This window comes from Cololabis saira, chromosome 22 (assembly GCF_033807715.1).
Source record: "Cololabis saira isolate AMF1-May2022 chromosome 22, fColSai1.1, whole genome shotgun sequence".
Classification (NCBI taxonomy): Eukaryota; Metazoa; Chordata; class Actinopteri; order Beloniformes; family Belonidae; genus Cololabis; species Cololabis saira.
Window position 1 is genome coordinate 15,345,314 of NC_084608.1, and position 25,480 is coordinate 15,370,793.

Consider the following 25,480-nt stretch of genomic DNA (forward strand, 5'->3'; position numbering starts at 1 on the left):
TTTTTTCTTTCTAATTTAACAACTAAAATTAAATAAATAAATAAAAGTAAATAAATACATTTTTACATCATAAAAAAGATTGATTCATGCTCACCTTATAAGTGTAAGAGGAGATTTATTTTTGTTAAGAAGTTTATTTTGGTAATTCAGGGTTAATTATTTTATAAATATATTCTTTATATTCTGATGTAAATCAGGGACTATAATTACACTAGTCAGTTTATCTGTAGTTATTAGTATGTTTTAGATTGGGCGGAGTGATACAGCACTAGGTGCTGTGTTGATGTTCTAAAATCCTACACTGTTGAGGGACATTAAAGTACACTGGAGCTCAGCAGAAGTTTCCCCGTGTTTATCCTACTTACGACCCAAAAAAGGTTTAATTTAATAAGGTAAGGCTTAACTCTACACCAGCCTTACATAAGTAAAAGTTCAGAGCTCAAAACGGGACCGTAAAACGGGACTGGTTTCTTCTGAGCGGAGTAAGATTTTGGTCCGCGGGTCGAGGTGCGGTCGCGGTCGCAGTCGGATGCGCGTTTCTAGTCAACACAATAGATTAATATTAATAACCGAATATCGCGATACACTTTGTCACCTCCACGACACGTATTGTGACGTTTTTGTATCGCGAAATTTCGTGGCACGATATATTGTTACACCCCTATTAAACGTATTTTGTGCAAAGCATGTCACCAATGGCAAAAGGCAAAGTTCAGAAATGTGAATACTTCTGATTTCTGCTTTGTGCATAAGACCATTTTAGGAAATGTCCCTATATGTTGATATTTAGATAAGACTGTATAAAGAGACGCTAGCAAGAGTCACTAAAATGAAAAAGTATAGCTTCATCTGTTTCAACCGGTTTCAAATTGGATTAAAACAAGAATGGTATAAATACAGGTGAGATGCAACACTTTCCCTCCCTCTGTGTCTCAACCTACAGTGTTGACAACAAAATCCTGTCGTACTCCACCATTGGGTAAGTTGGGGTGGCAGATGACAAAACTAACTGTTTTACTGCATCAGCTTTTAGTTGTGGGAGCTGGAAGTGAATCACAATGATGATTACAGTGTTTGCTAGAAGCAGGATGTGCCTCGACGGAGAGCGGTATGAGCAGACAGAACAATTACAGAACCACTCAGAAACTGGGGAGTTGAGACGGGGAGAGACTCAGAAAGAAAGCATGAGTTCGTACTCACCTGGATCAGTGTCAAGTCTTCGAGGTTGAGTCTGAAGAGGTGATTCCTGTCAAAATAAATTCACAAGCGAGTTGATTGAGATTTTTTTTCTGTTTCTACTTCTGTTAAAATATGTCTTCTCAAAGTCCAAAGCGCTACGCAGCATTTGTCCACTGGTTCAGCTGTACCTTCCTCTTCAGTAGTGAAGTAGCAGAGATGGGAAACATCTACAGAGGCTGACAGACCTCATTCCTTTTTCATTCGTTTATTTGATCATTTTTGAAGAGGTATGTTTCATGCACACCTAAAGTTATTTCACTGTGTCCACTTTTAACCCCATGCATTGAACATTTCTCAAGTCCCCTATTTTAGAAGTTAACAATAGTCCTTCACTGAGTTGTAAGTGTATTCAGGGCATTGCTTTAATAGAAATGGGTTAAATACATTAGTCCACATGCCTAAATAGTAGTCTCACAATCAATAGTTAGAAATGGTTGACATGGCATTAGCTTGCGTTTTGTGACGTCCATGTGACATGATGAGAACCGTGTCTCATGATTATTAACATCTGTAAGCCCTTAACATGTCTATTTTTCTAACCCTAGTCAAGTTTATATGTTGGGTAAAAACTTAACCAGTGAAATAAATGCCAACACTAACCATGTACAGTATTTTATTATCATAATTATAGCCATTCATAAGTGAGCGTAGTAGTGAAGGAAAATCCCAGCGGAAAACGAAACATGAACGCCTGCAGACAAACATCCTTTTCATCCTTTTCATCCCCTCTTTTCTCCATTTAACCGTTTTATATGTGACCAAGACAAAAGTGTTGATCATATACGGTAAATGATCACATAGCAAGCATAAATGTCCTTTTTTTGTTTTTGTTTCTTTTGTCCATCATGAGATTCACTTAGAAAATGGCTAAATTACTTGGATAGCTCAGTTCCTTCACTGAAGTACATGATGGAGGATTTGATGTCTCTAAGGTGCAATTATGGCATGTCTAGATAAAGCATTGATAAAACATTGTATGCTCCTTTTTGCCATTATTTCAAAATCCCAGTGTAGCAGAAAAGCAGGGCACAGACATAGCTCAAAAGCAGTTCTACATTTTCAAGAAGCATTAGGCTGTTCAGATTTAAGTCTCAAGAGGATTATTCTGTATTTTGATGAGCTATGTGTGAGGCTGAGTACTTTGTTATATGTGCCTGCAATATATGCATATATATAATGACCCTTTATTTATACTTTATTCTTTTAAAAGATTATCTAAGCTGAAATCTCAGCCAAAGCATGGAAAATAAGCCATTTTGCACCTTTCTTTCAAGCCGGCTTTCGTTGCTTTTTAGAAATGAGATATCTCATTTTAGCGATACAATTGTATGCAGACAAATACTTGCACACACGCTTTTTCTTTTTTTTTTGTTGCGATCTATCAGTCTCTGGAAGAGTGGCTATCAGACAGGTCTCAAAGTGGCCACGGTCTCCTGTTTTACTGTATTGATATTAGCATCGATCCCGCTTTCCCTCCATTATCTCTTACACTTCTAATCTGACCTGCTGCCATCCATCTAGTTTTCACATTTAGACACAGGGAGTGTGAAGATGGAACTGAACTAAATCCTTTACAGGTTTTTGTTTTTTTTGAATGCTCTAAATATACGTTGACAAACCTGTCTGAACTGTAGCTGGCCAGTTGTCACGTTATATTATAAAATGTACTGTATTATATTACATTATATTCACCATCTGTTACAGTGGCGCTTCATTCACCTTTGAGACATTTATCTGTCCACACATACACTTTTTCCTAATTAGTCTTTTCCATTTGAGTTCCGGCATGCATTACCAAATTCCCTAAGCTCACTTTGTTTCTGTTGCTTTGCTGTTCTGTGACCTCATAGCTTTTCTGTCATCTCCTGTTTATGCTTTTGTAATTGTTCTATATACTGACAACTAAAGCCATTAAACTAAGTGCAAAGCTTGCTTTATAAGAACTTAGCCACAGCCGGACTCATCGTCACTGGACATATGCGTCTAACTAATCAAAGAAAACTTTATTAGTGTAGTTTACCAATGAATGGGTGTACTATGTTTTAATTTTGTGTCTCAGTCACAAAGAAGCTGTAAACAAAAAGACCCAAAAACTGCCTGCTTACCCCCAAATGCAACAATATACATTGCGGGAACATGCATTGTGTCTCAGATGGGAGGCGAGTCCCCACAGTGCTATATGAAAACACATTTACGTCCCAACATTGCTTGCATAAGTCATAGAAGTGTGCAAATAGACACACACAAACAAGAAAACATTTGGATGGGCTTCAGAAACACAATGGGCTTGCATCTCAAAAGCCATTTTTTCTTTGGCTTTTGAAGATATCTATAAAGAACCCGATCATTACTCACGCAAACCCACCAACAAACAATGTGAGAAAAGAAGAATGAAAGACAACACAATGAAAGAACATGCAACAAAAGAAAAAGGAGTGGGAGTGCAGAAGGAAGTGAAAGAAAGGAAGAAAATAAAACAATGTTGGATCTGGGTACCTGGCACCGACGATCAGTTCGTTCTGGCCGGGGTCAAAGGTGAGCTGTGAGTAATCCACCGTGCCCTCTGCTTTGAACCTGAACATCCACGGCTCCATCTCTGCCAAGAACACCAGGGGACACAAACGCAGTCAGCCAACCAGAACATTTATTTAGGAGTGCAGATGAAAGAATTATCTCAGTTTAAAGGGTTATCATTGTAAAAAAAAAAAAATCAAAGAAAAGTGAAAACTTCTCAGACTTATACGGGGAAAAAGTATGCATTTGAAATAAAGACTACATAACATAAGATTTAAAACTGCTCCAGAATAGCAACTATCTACGATTCGGGTCTCTCACTTTAGCATATTATTGATGCAGATCAGGCGGCTGCACTTCTTTCACCACGGGAGACCAGTAACATCTTGAAATTGAAATAGATGTCTCTTTGATTTTTGCATTGATTTTTTTTTTCTTTTTTTCACATATTTTGTATGAACCATAAATTCCTCTTAGATAGCGAGTCTTCGCTGATTTTGTGCTACTTAATTAAACCTGACATGACTCATTTCTAAATGTTTCATATCTCTCGGCTTCACATTCTGCTGTCTTTATGTTTTGAGTGTGGCAGCTGGCACATTTAGAGTGCCAGGAAAGTTTTACATAAAGTATATTGTTGCCATACTTTTATGGCCATGAAACAAATCACAAGCTCAGTTTGAGCCAACACTTGACAATATCATGGAAAAGATGCAAAATTAAAAGACATACTAACTTTCTTCATTAACATCTTATTACTGCCAGAGTATGCTATTGCCACAACCATTCCTTCACAGCTATTTTTGCTTATGTACAGGGAAAATATATCAACGCTGCACCTTAGCAAATGAGCACCATGGCCATCATTACTGTCAAGTAAAGATCATAGTCTTCAATTGTTTTTATTAGAAGGTAATTAACCAAGGTCCATATCCTACTGAGCCATTAGTGTGTTGCACGTTCCTTAACACAGGGAAACCTGAAGTCTAATCATTCAGTGGGAAGCTTTTTATTTTTCATATATCACTGTTGATGGATGAGTTTCAGGGATGTGCAAGTTCTAAACAAATCATGATGATGCATGAGATTAAACGTTGCTGTGGAGACTGAGCTTGTCCCTATGCTTGGATGGAATGCCTAAAGAGAGACAGAGATATTGCAGACAGTCACTGACATCTTATCTTCAACATGCCTGCTCTCCTGGCGCCCAACCCATTAACCCCTGACCAATCAAATCAGGCGACTGTCTACTGTCTGGTTACCCGATAGGTTTAGTCGGGGCTGGTCAATCAGTCATCGTGGTGACTTTTATTCTACATTGCTCAACACTTGCTCTACCCGTAGTCATGGTGACTTTCTCAGTCCTGTGGAAACAATTTGGATTTCACTTCAGGGAACCATCACCGTATATGAGACTTTTTCTCCTTAGAGTAATTTGTGTATGTATTCTTCTAGAACAGGGGTCGGCAACCCGCGGCTCTAGAGCCGCATGCAGCTCTTTAGCGCCGCCCTAGTGGCTCCTGGAGCTTTTTCAAAAATGTATGACCTTTTTTTCCTTTTTTCCTCTCTTATTTTTTTCTCTTTTTTTCTTTTTTTTCTTCCCTTTTCCTTTCCCTTATAATCTCGACATTTTTCTCAACATTTAGACTTTTTTCTCGAGATTGTACATCAACATTAATCTTGACATTTTGACTTTTTTCTCAACGTTTTGACTTTTTTCTCGAGATTGTACTTCAACATTAATTTTGACATTTCGACTTTTTTCTTGATATTTCGACTTTTTTCTCGACATTTTGACTTTTTTCTCGACATTTTGACTTTTTTCTCGACATTTTGACTTTTTTCTTGAAGTACATAATGAAAAAAAAAATCTTCCTCCTCTAAAATATTATTTTATTTTTCTCCTGCCTGGCCCTGATACTCTTCCCTAGATTCGTGTAACATAAAGAGTCATGTGGAAAGACATTAGCGGCTACATTTGCAGCCGAGGACCCAGTTATAACTAATATAGAAACATGCAGCATGTGTTGCCTTCATTCTAAGGCTGATACAGGACTTTTCATTTTTTGCGGCTCCAGACATATTTGTTTTTTGTGTTTTTGGTCCAATATGGCTGTTTCAACATTTTGGGTTGCCGACCCCTGTTCTAGAACAAAAGAACTGAACTCAAGCAAAGCAGAATTTATATTGGGTGTTGCAGTGGTTTAAAAGTTGCCAAAGACATTCATTTATACTTTTGTGAGTGATTTACAGAAACCTTTTTTTCCAAGTTTGTAAGAGAGCCTTCCTACAGGGCTGGAAAAGAGGGAGTGGACAGCTTGAACATCCTAGAAACACATTATCTGCTCCTTCAGGTACAACTGTCAGACAGTGTTTCGTCTCAAACTACACTCTCCCCTGACTGCATCAAAAGCGAGTACTTCCAGTTTTGGTGACAAACATGGGATTTTTGAGTGCTTCAAAAGTGAAGACAAACAGAGCAAAGAAATATGAAACTCGTAAGACCATCTGTCACCTCCAACTCACGCAATGGGACCAAAACCCAGCTCATGTGACAAAACAAAATCATCTGCACAGAGAGAGGCCATTATATGCAAAGACATTTTTCTTGTTCTGTTTTAAGTCTCCAGTCACAGGTACAAGAGAAATACAAAAGGAAAAAGCACCATATGTCTTCCTCCAAGTTTCACATGAATACACTCTAATTAGCTGCAGTGAAAGAGCTATGCAGGAGGTCTTGACCAACTTCACCCTAAAGATTTCTTCAGGATAAATGGAAGCTGCCTGGCTCATTTTACAGGGTGACACAAAGTTTTAGATGTGTGAATCCCGTGGCTTGACTGAGACTCTTTTTGTGCCATGGAGAAGATCCCTGGCATACAAATATAGCTGCGACACCCCCTCCGGGGGGAAGACAGCACTTGACAAACCCCAGCTTTCTCCCATAAATCTCTAAGAGTCACCAAGGGAGGTTCGCTAACAGGGTGATGGAGTGTGTGTGAGAGACAGAAAGAGAGGATATTTAGAGAGTGTGCAAAAGGGGGCAAAAGGTTCTAATTGAACACTACAGCCTTCAAAGGATTTATGGCCTTTGTGACGAGGCCAAGGGGCCATTCATAAACATTCATAACCAGGGTGGATGGGCCCTCCCAAGGCTATGCAGCTGAATATACAGAGCTTTCCAAAGTTACTCTCAAACGGGTTCAGCTGATTGAGCTTAAGTGTTGGGATGCAAGAGTGCGGGATCATAAAGGTTTTCTTTGAGATAGCGTAACGGCTAATTAAGTGTTCAGCTAGCTTGTTACGTTCACTTGTTTCTTTGGACTAGATCCTAACAGCTCATTTTAGAAGCATTTCTTTTTTTTAGGATCAAAAGCAGAGCCAACACATCAATTTTATTATTAACTAGCTGGAAATAGTAGGACAGCCCGCAGCTAATGTGTACAGTAGGCCCCGTCTCACAAGATTGCATTTCTGCTTTGAATGTTACATGGATTAACATCATCTGCATGTTAAATGCATGTCATAATGAAATCCCATTAGGTCCATGCTTGTATAGGAACTGACTGTCGGGGGACTGGCTGCTGATGAAACGAAGGCGTGATCCCATGCTTCTCTCTCACACACACACAAACATAGACACATGGATTGGGATGAAGATTGAGAGCCAGGGCTCTGAGCCAATATAAACAAGCAAACACACACACACGCACACACACACAAACTCTCCCCTTTTCCCCCTCTTTTGGTCCCAACTTATCCTTTTAACCCCTGTTTCCCACTTCCTACCTCCTCAAAATAGAACAGCCCATCACTCATAAGTTGTTTGTTATTTCCTGGTCGGACACAGAGCACTTGTCACAAAGACAAAATGACAGGATACATAAATATTTCCCACAGGCATCACAATCCATGCCAGTCTGCAGTATGGCAGCTCTGGAAGTCATGGCTTCACAGTGAGGCCAGACCGGCATCAATGGGAACATGTGGAACCAATTCCGAAACATGAATGGTTTCTCTGTGAGTGGTGTAAATAATGTGTGGCAGCAGGCGCTGCCGTAAATGAAGAGCCAATTCTCTCTAAACGCGGGCCTGTGGTAATGGGCAGCAGTAGGAATGGTGACTATTTGTTCAAGCTGATGTGGGGAAACAACTGGTGCAAGCAATCCAAAAACAAACACCTGCGTGGTTGGAATAAATCTAGAGCGGGATGCAAGGTCATTTCAGACCTTCGCACACGCCTATATGCTCCAAGGTTCCTCCATGATATGTCAAGCATGACAAAACAAGCACATTTTACAGCACCGACTCAAGCTGGCAATGCTATGCTGTGGCCCCGGGGCTATGTCGGAATCATGCAAAACAAACCACAGTGAAGCCGCAAATAAGTGTGGAGTGAAATCTTTAAATCTTATGTGTATTTAGGAGCGCAGACTTTTGGTTGTTGGGGAGCATGAGACGACGATATGCTTTTAACAAGATGACCATATCTCTTCGGGCCACTTGGCCAAAAAAAAAGCAAAACAAATGTTATCATTTGTACATGGGAATTACGAGTGGGAGTTTCTTTGCAGTGACCAATTGAAAGAGACACAAATCCTCAAACATGGACGGACCATTATTCATTTCACTGGCAGCTTGTCGTCATGAAAATAAGATGTAGGTAGAACATAGCTGACCTTGGACACAAATAGAGAGACTTTACTGTTTTGAAATTCAACCTCCAAAGGCCTTGGAGTCCCTTTACATTTAAAAGAATCATCCCCAAATGCCTAATTAAGACATTGTGGTACGAACTGTGGCCTGTTGCATTTATGAATGCTACGAGGCCATTTGTTTATTCTCCTGTTTTCACTCACATCTTTCTAACGATGTGTTAGCCGTTGAGGGACGATACAAGCTAAGCTCATTCAGTGGCTGTAAAACAAGCCTGCTGGCCCCACTCCTCAGAGGCATGGCCCCCAGCCTGGCCTGCGAAAGCCATTGTTTACACCACAGTTTATAACCTTTAAAAGCCTTCAAGTCTACATCCTGGAACACTTGTTAAAAATAATACTTTATTAATACAATACATCTCTGGAGCTTTACAATACTGGCCAGGGAAACACTACAACTGCTCGATACGAAGACAAAACATACCCATCTCCAGAAATGTGATTTGTCCCCGTCCCTAAAACAAAGCTATAAATGTCACACATTTACATTGGACCCCTGTTGAAGCTAAATTCAACTCTTTTTTTTGTGAGAATGTAGGGACTGTATCTTCTGGGTAAACATTTGGAGCGTTGAAGTATACGGTGTAATCTTTCAGAAACCCTACATTTCTGAAACCACCATACGACACATGAAGCGGTCTTTAGACTACAGCAAGCATTCACCACAGCTGCAGTCCTGTCAGCCAAATGTTGGGCCTGGGTAAGAAACCACTGTGCCCGGTGGGGTCAAACCTTCCTGAGACACGCCCTCCCTCAGTTAGACCACAATCACACAGAAAGAGAGAAATGCTGTCACTGGAACGCACTCAGACAAACCTTAACCTTGGCTTCCTCGAACGCTAACACCCACTGTTTGAGCTCTTCAATGTTTTAATTCCTCTGTAACCACACCAGCAGAGATGTTGAGGTGTCTCACTGAGGTGAACCCCTGCATTATTTTTATCCCTCTCTTTAAAATTTGAACTAAGTTGAGTGTGTGTGTGTTTTCCTTTAACAAAATACCAGACCTATTTTAATAGCTTTCTGTCTTTCAGTTCACTGCTTAAACTCAAATATAAGAAATGTAGTTAAAAAATAACTACTCAGCGTTGCAGGACCCCAGGTAACGATCTCAAACTGTTTGTTTCCCCCATTAAAAATAACACTATTTGTATTTGAAATGTGTGTGTAGTAGTGCAGTGAAGTGGAATATGTGCTAAGTAGGGCTAAAAATTAATTATAATAAAGCAAAAAAAAAAAAAGAAGCAATTTCACAAAGGGCTAAATCTAAAAACCAGTCAAACTTCATGGGCCCATAACTTTCTAAATTATATCAACACTTAAAGTTATGCTTTAGCTAAAGCAGAAGAGCTGTGGTTTCTTCAGGTTCCCTGTATGGTGAGGGTTAAATAACAAACGTAAAACTTATTAAACAAAGTGCACTAGGCCATTTCCGCTTTCCGCTTTCTTCGTCTTATTATTTGACCTTGAGTGCAGTGTGACAATAAATGCTGTTTACTTTCCGCTATTGCTAAATATGATACAGCTAGTAACTTTTACCCTGTACATAAATAACCCACTTTAACAATCTGTATGATAACAAAAAACAACAAATTGTGGTTTCCTCGTACTAAATGAGGTGAATGTAGGTTGATTTGGTACTTTTCTACAGAAATGTGGTTCAGTTTTTGCTTTGTTTATAATTACAATACTAAGATAAGCTTGGTAGCAAATTGTTGCTCCATATTTAGCAGACAATCTTCTCATCTAGTTCTCAGCAAGAAAGTTAGTTATTGTATTTCATGAAATATAATGAGACTCTCAAATCTCTCTGTCTTCACCAAGATATTGTAATATTTGTCTCAGTAGAGTTGAAGTATTTTGGGTTACTCTGAAGTGCAGGCCTAGTTTCTAGTGAGTGTGTACCGATATGTTTTTTTTGTCTATATATGTGTCCCTGCAAATGACTGGCGACTTGTCCAGGGTTTAACCCCTGCCTCTTGCTATGTGTTATGAGCTGGGATAGGCCCCGTGACCCTGTACAGGATTAAAACGGGTAGAAAACGGATGGCTTGATGGACAGCTAAAATATACTGTACTGTATGTCTGAAACATACAATGACTATAAACAGGCCAAGAAAAGTTCCTACTTACAATATAAGGAAGACTGTGAGGTAAATATCCTCATCAGACTGCTGCTCTCGTAGCAGCTGCTCTATAAGAATGATGATCGTTCTTTAAGGTCAAAATTAATGTAATTATAATGCAAATTAATTGGTCGGCTGGTGCATGACAAACAGAACGGTTGTTTCAAGATGCCATGCCAACCAGGTATTTTGTGTGGTGACAATGTGGAAGACAACAAAACAAATATGACCTTCAATAAAACATGGTAAAGGTAACACTGTGATGGTACAAAGCATCAAGGAAATTCAAGTCACGTCGCTCTTGATCCCGAGTCAACAACCAATAAGAGAAGCATGTGACCTAGACAGAGCGATAACCAGACTAGTATCAACAGAAGACTTCCAGTGGAGCAGGAACAAGCAGTTTTCCAGTAAAAACTTGTAGATCCTAGCAATTCTGCAGGCATCTTTGTTGTTTTGATTAGTAGCTGTGGGACACTCCTCTAAGAGTCATTGCATAAAGCTCCCCCCCATTGTGATTGTTTTGCAACATTTTATACCTGGAAATGAATGGCAGGGGTACCAGACCCATATCACCAGGGAGAATGCGTACGGCCGGACAGACTTCTTATACAGAATCTTCACATTTTCAATCTATCTTCAGTATAAAATAAGCCTGTTAATTAAACAAGGCCAGGTAAGTTTAGTAGTATAGTATATTTATACACAAAGGCAACTCAATGTGCTTCACAAAAGGCGCTTATGTAAAGAGATCAGAAAAATAATATATAAACACCTTACAAAGTTCTAGCGTATCACCTGCTCTTTTTACATTAACAGACACAGGGTCACATGTTGAGCTGGCCCCAATAACTCACCTCCGGGAGTATACCTAATTGTGGGTCAGACCTAATGTTAACATAATGACATGGGCTAATGGGTCCTGGGCGGGATTTATTGATAACAAGATGAGGGGTCCATGAGTTTCTCATCCTCAGAGCCGAAGATGCCATAAATCAGCATATAACAGAACGGTAATATGCAACTAGACACTAGAATGACAGACTTTGCAAACTCAGGTTATTAATAAACTAAAGAGGATTAGAAAGAAGCACTATGCGGTCAGCAACAACAACAGCAGGAGGAAGGGGAAGCCACTCGGCAAATCTAAACGTTATTCAGGGTGGCATGGATCTGGCACCCACTCCGTCTCCTGCACCCAGCAAGCTTTTCCGACATAGGTGAAGCCAGCGAGGTCAACAAAACAGACAGTAATGCCATCGTGTTATGTGGTACCACTCAATAACGCCTCTTGACCCCCCCCCCCCCCTCCAACTCGGCTTAGTTACAGTGTTTAATCTAAAAATGCCTAATGTCAGCATTTCATCTTGACAAACCTTCTCTGGTGGGATGAACTATAGTTCCAGTTAAACTGGTCACATCAAGGCCTATCATTTATTCAGTTGAACTGTTTTCAGGCCTGGACTGAGGCTAAAATTCGGCCCTGGACTTTTTTTGTCCAGACTGGCCAACTACAATCCGCGTACAGATACTGTCGGTTGATGTACTGTACATGAATAATATCCCTTGATATTCTGGAGCATTGAATACAATAAATGATAACTACACAGTATGTTGCTCACTTGCTGTTAAGAAGGATACTGGAGGACACTGTCAGTGGATTTGGCAAACACCATGCAAACGAACAGTGCGTGGCATCCCTGACTGTATGAAAGCCTTTTGAAATGAGCAGAAAACTTTCTGCCATTTGGGGATACTTGTTGATTGTTGGGGGTGATGGTTAAAAAATAGCTGAAGGGTGTCTGGGTTGGGACAGGTGAAATAATCCATGGGTGGGCTTGGGGTCTCTGGTGAGAGAGATGATGTAATGGCCACAAACCTGGATGTGAAAAGTAGAGAAACAGTGTTTGAACACCCCTAATATGTACGCAGATGTTTAATTGTAACAGTAGTTAATCAGCGTTTCATTAGTTTTAACTGTATAATGTGAAATGGGTCATTGTCTCCTTGTCTCTTATTTGACGTAATTTAATCTGAAAATTTCCATAAATAAGTGTTCAAAAAAAGAAAAGCAAGGGCAATTAACCATAAACACTGACAGAAAAAAATAGGTAAAGCGCGAAGAAATTGGACAGGGGCTTGAAGAAATATAGATACTTAAAACAGTTTAACTCTGGTGACCTGATTTGAAATTATAAACATTGTGAAAAAGCAGATCTACATGCTCAAACCACACCACCATAAAAATGGTGATTAATTAATCAGGATAGTATACGATTTTCCAACACTTTAGAACTAGATTTACACCACAAGCTATCTATTATGTCAAGTAAAGTTCATAGACAACATTTCTGAACTTTCTGATTTAGTGAATGAGTGTTTATCCGAAACATGTTAGCTAGGACACACACCTGCTACCACCACCTTGACACCCCCTGACTGTTTTTAAACTCTGAAATGTGCTGAGAAGTACATTTTAAAACTTGGGGGTAAAAAACAACAACATAAAACCTATATGAGCTACATGTGTGACTGATCGCATAAGATGTATTTTTTGTCATTTGGATTTCATAACTTTTCATATTTTTTTACAACGTATATGATCATCCAGACCATAGACTTCTTTACTACGGTGAGTGGGTTCTGTCTGAAGGATCCCTGAAGTGTTGACGCTGTTTACGACACTCTGAAAGCATTAAACCGCTGGAGCTCAATGGGCTGATCTGGAACATTAGACATCATAGAGCTACTGACCATAGATGACCCACGAGCACAACGCCTGATTGCACAGTATCACATTAGCGGGGCGGTTAGTCATCATCAGTGCTTTCAACTGGCGCAGTAAGAAGAGTGCCACTTCAGCTTAACAAAGGCTGCCTAGAAAGTCAGAATGGGAGAGAAAAAAGGACTGCAGAGGAGCGCGTATGTGTGGCTGTGCTGCTGGTTATACCAAATATGATTGCATGTGCATCACAAGCCCTGACCTCCATCCTCAAGTAAATTTCACCCAGACAATATGCTATATGAGTATTGGACTGGGGCTTTGTTGTACTGAAAACAGCTCAATGACATTTTACTGCTTAGCTGTGGGTAGACAGGACTGCATTGATCAGCACTGGTATTCTCTGTCCACTAGGTTTCACAGCATTTCATTACAGTTTAGTTGTTCATTAGGAATGTAAGATAAAGGGTGAAGGCAATGAAATCTGATGCCGTATCTTAAACCTGCAGACTCAAGTTGCAAAGTTGTCTGTTCACTTTAAAAATTACAATTAGATTTTTTTTTCTGCATATTACTTTTAACAATCAAAAGGTAACCACAGTAGTGCAAACATATGCTTTCATAGCTTTAGCTGCTGTGTTTAATATAGGATATTGCTACATAAGACACCGTCACATAAGGGAGCTGGACATGTGTCACTGGCTATGTCAGTCTTCTTCTGTCACACATCAGTTTTGCAGATAGCAGTCATGGCAATTTCTTATCAAGTTATTTTTCTGAGATATATCTAGCACGGATAGAAGTTCCCGCCCCCATTTTCTAGTCGTTGATAAATGGCAACTGGCAAAGATATCAGATGAGGTGACTCCAGAGATAATTCAGGCAGGAAACCAAAGTGACACTTTGAGTTCATACGCGCCCCACTGCTTCCTCATTTGTTTATTTAACGGGCAAATGGTGTCCACTTCTACCTTGCCAACTGCTGCACAGTTGCCAAGCTTGCTGCAGTTCAAAAATACCACCCCTATCCCAGCATAAACCTGTAAACTGTGACTCTGGGTTTAGTCGAGGGCAAATAAGTTGTTGTTCGACAGCCCGGATATTCCAGGGTAAGTATTTTCTGTGGGGAGTAAACATAGCTGCTATGATTGATAGTCAAAAGCAAAGCCCTGCTGCAAGTGAAGAGAAGACTTCATTCGCACGGTGAGTTTGTTCTCAAGGTGAAAAGTGTTAAAAAAATGTCCACATTATTTACAGTACTTCTGCTATAATTCAAAACATGACAGAAACCCCTATAAGCTGCAGGAGATTCAGTTGTTTCCAATGGTGGACACTGAAGACAGGGATTCAGTCTGTTATGTGTCCTGTACTGACTCCACTGTTGAAAATTAAAGAGACGGCATATGCAGGCAGGTAACAGTTGAACTCTCTTGGCAGACGGTGAGAAATTTACAACAAACAAATGAAAATCTGGGGTAAAAAAAAATACTCCCTCAAAGTTGAATGTCTAAGATTACTACACGTGTTGTTAACAAGCCCTGAAATCTCTGCCCCCCTATTCTTCACCACCAGAGACCAGGATTTTGCGGGCCTAAACAATATTTTGTTTGTGGCCTCAAAAATACTGCAAGTGCAAACACCAAATTGTGCATACAATTGACAACCAAATTAACAGACAGACAGATGGACAAACAAATGATCAATAAATATCTTACTTCACTTGGAAAAAAAAAAATTTCAATGAACTTTTATAAGGAAAGGGTTTTGTGGAATGGGATGATCAAGTTCTCTGCAGTGCATGTTTGCAGGCCGGAGCTTCAGGAGCTGCATGCTGCCCTGCAGTCCCACCCTCTGATCATCCCACTGCTTGCTTCCACCTGTTTGTGTGGATGTCTGGTCGATGCCTGCTGACATCCTGACCTGCAGTCCTGCCCTCTGACCACCTCAGTGTCTGCTGTCTACATCTGTTCATATAGTCATGCCTGCTGTGCACCAACTTACTATTGTGTCTGTGTCTCTCTGCCCAGCTGGCCTTCGGCATGAAGGACCCCCTTATGATCCAGGTCCTACTCAAGGTTTCTTCCCTCCTAAAGGGGAGTTTTTCATTGCTACTGTTTGGCTTAAGGTTTTTAACCCACTAGGGGAGTTTTTACCTGCCATTGTTTATGTTATGTTTATGTAATAATTGCCTGGGAGTCATGCTTTGGGTCTCTGGAAATGGGCCTAGAGACAACTTCTGTTCTAAAGGACGCTATATAAATAAAATTGAATTGAATTGAATTGAATGTACGCAGATCATGTGCCCCCCACAAAGTTGTGGCCCCAAACGTCCACATCGAGAGTTTATGCCAGGAACTGGCCCTGCCTCCCATGCTATTCCTCCATTCCTGAAGCCATGTCTTGGTGAAAACTGTAATATTGCATTCTTGATATTCTCATATTCCCCATACTTCCCCCTCTTTCATTACCATTTTGTTCCTGTCCTATACTCTTGGGGCCCGATTTACTAAAGGTTTGCGTGTGTTAAAACGCGTGCAAACTTGACAGCACCCGCAAACCAAAGTGCCAGCTGATCTACTAACAGCGTGCAAAGACGACTGCGTCTCTGAAATGCGCAAAATTGCACACGCAATCCATTTAGTACTTTTGCCCTGATGAATAATCAATATGGGGCGTACCCGGCAGAAATCCTAAATACTGGGAGGGGAAGATGCAAATTGCTCCATTTACCACGCGCAATGAGATTTACCAAGCCTGAAAGTAATTGCGCGTATTGTGATTGCGTCTGTATTTAATACGTTCGAAAGGAAGGTGCTAATCTGCTGCTCCCGTTATTGTGGCAAGGAGGCGACATCCAAAATCAAAGAATACGCAGAGAGAGAGTCTTTATTCTGCTGCATGCTATTTTAAAAATGGTTGCACAAGTTTTATTAAAGGCCACTTTTTCTTTAGTTCTTCGCCTTATATCTTGCCACCTTCTCTTATTGTGCCCCCCTCCACTCGCCCACAAGCAGGCCAAGCCTTTCTGCAAAACTTTGTATTTTATTGATTAGGCTACTTATCTTATTGAACGTGAAATCATCCTTCGTAAATTACATTTAATTAAAACCCGTGCTTATTAATCACAAAACACAGGTTAAACATCATGACCAAATCCGCTCCGACCCGCTGTGTCAGGATCAGCGCAGACAGACTGCAGCTTCGCCTGAATTATGCTTCTGCGTTAAATCGACGGCGTAGCCGACGGCGTAGGGTCACGGTGGGGTGTGCGTCGCCGCGTAGCCTACGCCGTCGGTTCTGCGTTAGTGTGACGCGGAACCATAAATCAGCCTTTATGTGCGCTCTGTGCTGTTCTGTACACTTCTCTTCTTGCCATATGATGGTCCCGTCTGTCACACATTTACTGTCAGTGTTTGCTATTTAATATATAATATTTGCAATATACTGTGGACATCTGAATAAAAACTTAACTCATAGGCTAAATAGATTGAATCAAAGCGCTCTCCAGCTCTGTGTCTGATTGTCTTTTTCTCCTCAGATCATGCCGAGCACCGCCGGGTCACGCAAACCCGACCAATTCAATATTAAAATCAAATTCAGTCCTGTGGCCCGTTTTTCTATTTCGTATTTTTGATCTGTGCCTAAAATTGAAATATGAAAAACCAGACGTTTTTCCGTTTTTTGTGTTACCAACTGCATTTATTCTATCGCAGGTTTTCTCCGATATTGCGTTTCTTTTGGTAATGTTTAAATTTATTTGCTGTAGTTCATGAATGTGTTTATTTGCCTCTTCCACTAATATCTCTAACTCCAACTCGTCAAATTTCATTTTGCGCTTGTGACTTGTGACTGTGCATTCCATCCAGACTCTCCATGGCGCAGAGTTTGCGCTCGCAAACCTTAAGACGCGCAACACCTCATTTAAATACTGCTGTTTGCACCTGTTATCAATTGCGCACGCAATCTTAGTTGATCACCCGCAAACCACACGCAAACAGCACGCGCAAACTTTTTCAGTGCACACGCAATTTAGTACTCTTTATTTAGGATCTTAGTAAATCGGGCCCTAGATGTTTCTGATACAGCTGTTACTATTGTATTCCACTCATTTTTTTTGCTTTGTAAAGCTCAATCAGCTTTTCCCAAATGGGAACTATTTTTTGTTGCCATGGATGAAAGTTTCTTTTTAAAAGTTGTTAAAAAGAGTTACCAGCTGAAATCCCTCAATCAATAAAGTATCCAAACCAGTGTAAAATAAATAATTAAATCAATAAATACGTTTCTTTTGAGAAAAATGCTCTACAGAAAATTTTGAATAGACAGAAAGAAAAGCCAGGGCTACTGTAGTGCCACATCCTGCCAAGAGTGCAGCACCATTCATGGTCTCATTATCGTTATCACCTAATTATAATACATATATGATCCCGATCATTAGTTTGAAGTACTCTTCTGAGCAACATGACATTAATTTTGTGAATTTATGTCCCCATTTACAGTAAAATAGACCATAAACCACAAGTTTGAAGGTGTGGTTGCCTCACTCTTGTATCCCTTTTGTTTGCCTTCCAGCCTGATGGGGCCATGAATGATGTTGTCATGTATCTGGTGCATCGTTTTCATTCTCACCTGGTGGCAGAGGTGCCACTTTTGTTCTGATTTTTCCAGCATCTTCAGTGCTATACAATCAAAAATCAGCTCAGGATGGAGGTCAGTGGATCTACTATCCAGACTATCTGACAGACAGGGTTCAGTGTGAGTGGCTGAGGAGTGCCTTGTTAGATGCGGTGGTCAATAACACAGGAGTAGGAAATCAGACTGGCCTGTCTCCATTCTCTCTATGCACCTCAGACTTTCAATACAACTCTGACTCAGGCTACATGCAGAGGTTCTCTCATGGCTCCTGATCTTAGAAGATTTTTTAACTGAATTCATCAACATAATATAAAAATATGCTGGAGTTATTGAACCCTGCAAGTACATGTACAACAGGTTGGCCTGAAAGGCCAACACTGATGCTGTGTACGAGAAGACGATGAGCAAACTATACTTTCTGAGGAAGCTTATATTTTCCAGTGTGGGCAGTAAGATGCTTGAGATCTTCTACTATTCTCCAGTTGCAAGTACTTTCTACTCTGCTGTACTCTGTGGGGGGAGCAGGATCAATAAACTAATTTATAAGGCTGAAAAGAATAACTGGACATAGCCTGGAGATGTTTGAGGTCACTGAACAAACTGCTCTCCATCATGGACAATCCACCCACCGCCTCCAGGACTCAGTACAGAGGCAGCAGACCTCGTTCTCCACCAAACTCATTCTTTTTGCTCTTATTAAGAACACTACAAGAAATCATCTCCACCTTTTAGAGTTTCTCCGTACAACACATCACCTGCGTGCAGGTGAACACACCACTGCACTCCACAACTGTGCAGACCTCCTGTACATACTGGGGATGTTATTTACATTACTCTTATCATCATTTTTGCCTTTTGCACTTCTCATGATAGTTACTGACTGCTCTAACAAATAACATCCGTCATAGGATAAATATCCATCTATCTACTTACTACCAAGCATGTGAGGAGCATCATGTCTTCAGATGCTCAGTCAGCATCTGAAGACACAAACCAACATCATCATCCAAAACATCTAACATGATTTTGATATGGATCAAATCAAGTAATGTAAAATGTTAACTCCTCTCATTAAAGTCTCATCAGTGCAGAATAAATCTTTAATTTTCATAGTCACCTATTTGCAATTTACTTGGACTAAAAAAGAACAAAAACACTTTTTCTTCTATACTTTCTTCATCTTGAGTCATTATTTTGCTGATGACAAATAGCTAAAGTGTGGGCAAGACTGTGTATGTTTCCTAGCAACAGCCATATACTGTAGCCAGATGAAATGGTCCAGAAAGTTCCTTTAAGTGTACTATGAGTCTAACCTCGTGATGAATAGTGCAATGGAGAGAGGTTGAAATCGATATAAATAACTGAGCAGAAAAGCCCACACAATTATGGAGGGGAATAAAAACACCTAATGAGCCATACTGATGATCTCCCCCCGGTTTCTATGGATTCGTTTCAAGACTCACCTGCATGTGGGATAAGTGGATGCTCTGTCTTGTGGCAGGGCGATTCGGGCAGAAGCACGGGCCCTCTCCTACCGTCCACCCCTGTGGGGCGTAGGACCAGCAAGCACTGCACCAGAAGCAGTGCATGCTGGGTAACAGGGCGTCCCATGGGGGCCTGGGCTTAGCTCACTTCTCCTCAGGCCTCAGGGGCCAAACGCATCGGAGAGACACAACTGGTGAGACAGACAGAGAAAAAGACAGTTTGAGTTTTCCACATCTGCTCACAAACGATGTACTCGAGAGATTAAAGCTGCAAAAATAAATCTTTACTAAATAGGAAGGAGAACGAGAGGCGGAGGGAGGGAGAATGTTGTGGGTCTGTATGAAACGTTCTGCTTGCAACAAGTGTGTCTCTCTCTGAATGGAAGAGAAACATCTCTCACTTCTGAGAACAGGCGCATCAATTAGACATGGTCTGCTTTAACTAATCCCCCAAACAAGGGTATTTATGTGGTTAAATGTCCTTGAATATCTAAAAGTGTCTTTGGTCTGACTGCAGTCAAGGTTTTCTTCAGAAATAGTTGTATGTGTATTGTGCATTGTTTAAATTATTAAGTCTATTTCTTTGCCTGAGTATGTAACTGATATATACACAGTAAAGCAGCTCCCATACTGGGTCAATTTAAATCTTTGAGCTGCTGGAAATATGATGGGGTTTTTTCTTAATAAGAAAAAACCCATTTGCTGGGCGTGATTATTATATCATGCAAACAGCAGATCCATACTGCTTGGAAAATTTTGCCTCTGCTAGAGAAATGAAGCAGTTGGCTCATTTGAGTGGTTCATGATTTCTTTCTTGGTGGGGGTGAATCAATAAGCAGTTTGGACTATCTTCATCATTATTTTTCAATAATTTATTTTGTGCTTTTACCACGAATTCATGTTGCTGGTGTTGCATGAATCATTGCAGATGCTTTTATCTAAAGCGATGTAGATGTGTGGAACACAATGGGGTGGAGGGGGTTCAGTCATCTTGCCCAGGGACATGTAGGATGGGAATTGAACCAGCTGCCGTCTGACTGATGGACTACCACTCCCAATCCCGAGCAGCGGGAGAGCAGACTTCCCCCACATCATGGGCAGCATGGGTAGACGTATGCAGGATGGCAAAGTAAAGTATGGGTTGATTTTTTTCACGGAAAAACTGAATCCTTCAGCTGACCCCCCCTGTTTTGTTTATTGCACGTGAAATGGGGCTTTCATCTGTTGTCCAGTGCACAAAAAAAAAAGAAAGCTATTTGGCATGCAGGAACAGAACAATATCTCCTCCGTGACAGAGCTGATTTAGTGTGCAGGGTACGTTGCAAATAAGCAAAAACTGTTCATATTTTGTTTGTTGTGTGAAGGCGGCAAAACATGAGAAAATCAGCGTGCAGCAAGAGGAAAAAAAGAAGAATAAAGGAAACCTGATGTGAGCGAAGAAAGAAAGAGGAGGTGTGAACATTTCCTCTCCACAGGCAAACCTCATCTCCTCTTCTCTCTGAAGTATGGATCTGCCTTCAAGCCTGGATGGCTCTGGGCTGGAACGTGAGGCCCCTCTATTCCTACTCTCCAATGAAGACTCCGGCGTAAAGAGTTTTCTTCAGTCCTCTTTGAATGTAAAATCTACTCTGCCTTTCGTCTGCATGAATATGCATTTTGATCTTTGGGCCTGTGTGGATTCCACTCAGAGTCCGTTGCATTTCTGTGAGGCGCAGGCACTGGGGATGTGTGGTTTGAAATCACCCTGAGAGTAATGTAAAACACCTGTCATCTACAGCGGGAAAGCGAGTCGCAGCGAGTGCCTCGCTCCGTTCCGTTTCCCTCTTGTCTTGGTGGTTCGCACGTCATGTTCTGTACGCTTTATGTTTCACTTTTAGAAACATTACATGCCATTTTTCTCTGCTTGCCAGCTGCATTGACAGTAAAACAATGTTTTCTTCACAAAAAAAAAGCGTTATAACCTGTTGCCAGTCTGCTAACTGGGATATTCTTCCTGGCTTTTGTCACCCAGCCCTGTAATCTTTTATGTCTGCGTTCACTTACTGAAAATATTTCATAATCCACTAGGCACAGAGGTGAATGCTGACTTAGGAAATGAGATTACGAGTGTCTTTACAGTCTAGTGCGAATGTGAATATGGTCAGAGATTTGAGATGGCTCTGGTGCTCACATGTATTTCTGTGAACAACCCACATGCAAACGGTTAGCTGACAGGATCAGACATTTCAAACCCTCCGTTTGTAACTGTTATGTGGGCGTTTTTCTGTCGGCATACTTTCTTTGTTTAAATGATTCACAAGAAAGAAATACAACAATTTAAGTACTAGCACTGCATATTTTTGAAGCCACTCTAAGCAGCGTCTGACCACATGGGGGGATATCGATCTGCTGTGATATCAAAAGAGTCACTGACAATACTGTGCTAATAAGATCATTATTATTATAATAATTATTATTAGATGTCAAATACGCCCCATCTTACACCAGGGGCAGGCACAGGACTGTTCTGGCCCCGTGTGGTCAGACCTGGTATTGCTACATAGAGTGGCTTTAATACTTGAAGTGATTGAAAGGATTTGCTTATAAAAATAAAATCCTAACGTACTATTAAACCGGAGGGACAAATTAATTAGTGACCAAAACCGTTAGCGTTGTTATCATTGAGGCCTTTAAACAGGACATCAGCCATATTTACGAATCATGCTGTCAGAGGGGTAGACTTTGTTTACTGATTTTTCTTTTTTTTTTAAACGAAGAGGCTGCATACTTAGGTGGAAAGTTTTTTAAACAAGCTGAGTCATTTGCTTCAAAATTTGCAACATCTGCAGGTATTGATTAACAGGATAAGACAGAAACAGACTCAAATGGGAGTTTTTCTCTCCCTGTTATGCTCAAACAGCCTGTCTGCAACTTCACACAGCCTTAAAGTGATCACTGAATTCTGCAGTAGAAAATATGTTATTTAAGCATAATGTACTGTCATGTTTATATTTTAACCAGTCTGGTGTGCCTGGTTCATATAAACAAGAGTCAGAAGCAGTTTTTCAGGAATTACGAAATAAATTTGAAGTCCCCAAAGTGAAGTTTGGGGTTGAGGGTCACAAAGATCTTCTTGAGAGGGTATAGGAAGTTTACAGAGCCTTGCTGGTGCATTACTGACATGTGTCTGTCAACCAGAGCTCCACAGAACTAACTATGGTCAACAGTGACTCTAAAATAAAACCAGAGGGTAAACATAGATGAAATTTTAAAAATGTATGAATAAAACTAAATATTTAATACAAATAAAATCCCTTAATAATGTTCAAGTATTAAATAAATGTTGTTTCTTTTTTTTTTCTCTATGCAGCAGTTAAAGAAAGTGAGCCACTTATATTCTTTGCTTTACAGTCTACATCTGGATTTACTGAAAACGTTCATCTCTTTGCTGGCATGAAAGTCAATCCAAATGAAAACGACGTCACATGGTGAACCAATTAAGACCTCCCAAATCTAAGATACTTCAAGCATCTATGAGCAATAAATTAAGGAAAAGACATTTAGAGACCTTCAGATAACCTGATTTATGCATGTGCGTGTGTTTGCATCATGCTTTCTAATACAAGTAACAGAAAACAGAAGGCACTAATTACAATTTTGTATCATTCATTCTCATGCAGTGACCCCCCCCCAACGGTTGCTCGTCTCTTTACCTCCCCAGAACCTACCAACCACTCCTGAGGGAACTCCTGGAAGATAGTCCCTTGCTCTTCAGCTGTTTGTTAAATAATCTCAGGGGCACTAGCACAAGCCTCCACAACTACCACCCACTATTTCTGCCACTCCTGCAGCTGAACACATATTAGGTAGGTACAGGTGCAATTAGAGGACACACTCTGTGTAACCCAGAAACCTCCTGGTGATGGATAATATCCAAGCACATTGAGACACAGAGCACAGGAAGCACTCGCTGCACAACAAAAAAAGCATTGTCATATGAAATGTTTATAAAGAGCAGCATTGAGTGCACAAGCCAGGATAATGTTTATCTGATTTTGATAAAAGAGGTTGGTATGGTTTTACTAAAACCTCTCTAATATTGTCCTTTTACCCCTCAGCCATTGATGAATCTATCTCTCTTGAATTATGCTCTCAAAGCAGCAGCGGCTGGTTCCCTTAAATTTTTTTGCCTCTAGTCACAATTTACAGGCGTTTACAGGCTGCCTTTCCTTATTGTTGGAGGTTGTCGGGCCTGTATGATGCCTCAGGGTAAGACAGCCTGCAGAAAAAAACCTTACTGTTGGGCTAAAACCGGCATTGCCACATTTCATGAACTATTTTGATCCTTAATTGTACTGACATCAAATTCAAATTTGCAGCAATCCAGCTTTAGCCAAGAAGCTAATCTGTTGAAATTTTCTTTTCCTTTAGTTATAGATGTATTGTGAAAGATTTTTGTTTCAGTAATTTTCTGTTAAGCAAGTGCTAAGTAAAAAGATTTTTGCCAGACAAGGATTTTCAGGCAAGCTGCTATTAAATTGGTACCTTTCAAAATCTCAAAGCTCTGCTTTGGCTGTTTAATTTTTAACGCTTGGCCTGTAGAGCTACATTGTATAATCTTTGTGATTCTTTCAAAGCATCGCTCCTTTTCCATTGTATAAAAATATGAAGATTCTTAATTTAGGTATAAGAAAACTATTTTTGCAGCTTTAATATAATTATTTCTCCCATCCAAAAAGTGACACTTATGCATTACAAACAGGTGTCTTTTTCATAATTCATTATTTCATAATCTGAGCAGTAGAGAAGGGCAGCAGATACTCAAGTTTGGAGTATGACTCTCCTGCACTACCAGCTTCAAAGCAGCAGTGTAGCAACCGCAGGGTGACTTTAATGTGTGTGCTTCTATTTTGTTTTTAGTCTAAGAGGAAAACCCAAAGAAAAAGAAAATGAAATGGTGGTTAGAGAAAGGATAACATTCAAAACAGCAAAGTCATTTTCTGTGACAAATAAACAGCTCTTTACCGTAAATCTACCGCAAGTGACAGTTGTTTGGATTCCTAGCAGAAGACTCAAAAGCACACCTGCAATTATCATCTATTGGCACATGTGTAACCACAAAGAATCAAAGATCTTTTAGACTGATGCTTTATGGCAGCTTCAAATTGCATAATGATAGTTAACACATAATGATAGATCGAAGTCTGCTAATTGACCCTCACAGATTTTCCTCTGATTAGGGAGTTCAGTGATTTACAAACAGAAATGTTAGGATTTCTTTTCTTTTTTTTTAAATACCAGTTCTACAACCTCGGCTTAGGGAATCAGCCAATAATGACAACCTATCCAACACCAGCCTTATTTTAGTTTTTGTTCTCTTACTATTATTATTATAAATAAATGCACTACTGTCCTTGATTGCTGCCAGAGCATCAAGGATGCTCCTCTGGGACATCAGGCAGTCTTTCAGCTATACTACACCTCCAAATGTTCAATTAAGTGGTGAATTTTGTCAGCGACTGCTCATCTGGGACAATGACTTCTACGGTTTTCTTCATTATTGCTGCCACTTTCTTTGGGGAATTTCTTTCATATCTCAGAAACAAACTCTTGAGCTTGCTGCTGTGTTTTCGTCTGTCTTCTCACACTTTAAACACTTAATTAAGTTGTCTGATGTATATTCTTGCAGATCCCGTCATGTCTGGCAGAATCGGTGAGTATTACCAACCCTGTCATTAAAAACAACTGAACGTGCAAATCGAGTCCTCTAAAAGCATCCTTTGAGAACAACTGGCTCGTTAGGGAACCAATTTAACCTGCTTGCTTATGTCTATTTGTGAAAGACAAGACTGGAGCCGCTGGCCAGTTAGTTTATCTTGAGCCAAAATGATTTAATTAATCCAAACACGATTATAGATTACATTACACGACATATTCATTTGTGATCTTAAGACTAAACTATTTTGACTTGATTAATTCTTGTGTAAGCATTTTGAAAGTCTTGTACAGAAACTAAAATGTCCACAAAAACAAGCACTCGCATTACTTGACATAATTATGCAGATGCAC

The 25,480-nt window shown here is 40.2% G+C and overlaps 1 protein-coding gene across 1 annotated transcript in view; it reads right to left on the reverse strand.

Moving 5' to 3' along the window:
* The window catches only part of sema5a (sema domain, seven thrombospondin repeats (type 1 and type 1-like), transmembrane domain (TM) and short cytoplasmic domain, (semaphorin) 5A), a 158,687-nt gene that overhangs the window by 98,768 nt on the left and 34,439 nt on the right, over nucleotides 1-25,480 (reverse strand). Inside the window, exons 2-4 of the mRNA XM_061713089.1 lie at nucleotides 19,412-19,623; nucleotides 3,736-3,835; nucleotides 1,201-1,246 (exon numbers count right to left, since the gene is read on the reverse strand). Coding sequence (XP_061569073.1) covers nucleotides 1,201-1,246; nucleotides 3,736-3,835; nucleotides 19,412-19,559 — 294 coding nt within the window. The 5' untranslated portion in view covers nucleotides 19,560-19,623. The remainder of the gene's footprint in view (nucleotides 1-1,200; nucleotides 1,247-3,735; nucleotides 3,836-19,411; nucleotides 19,624-25,480) is intronic.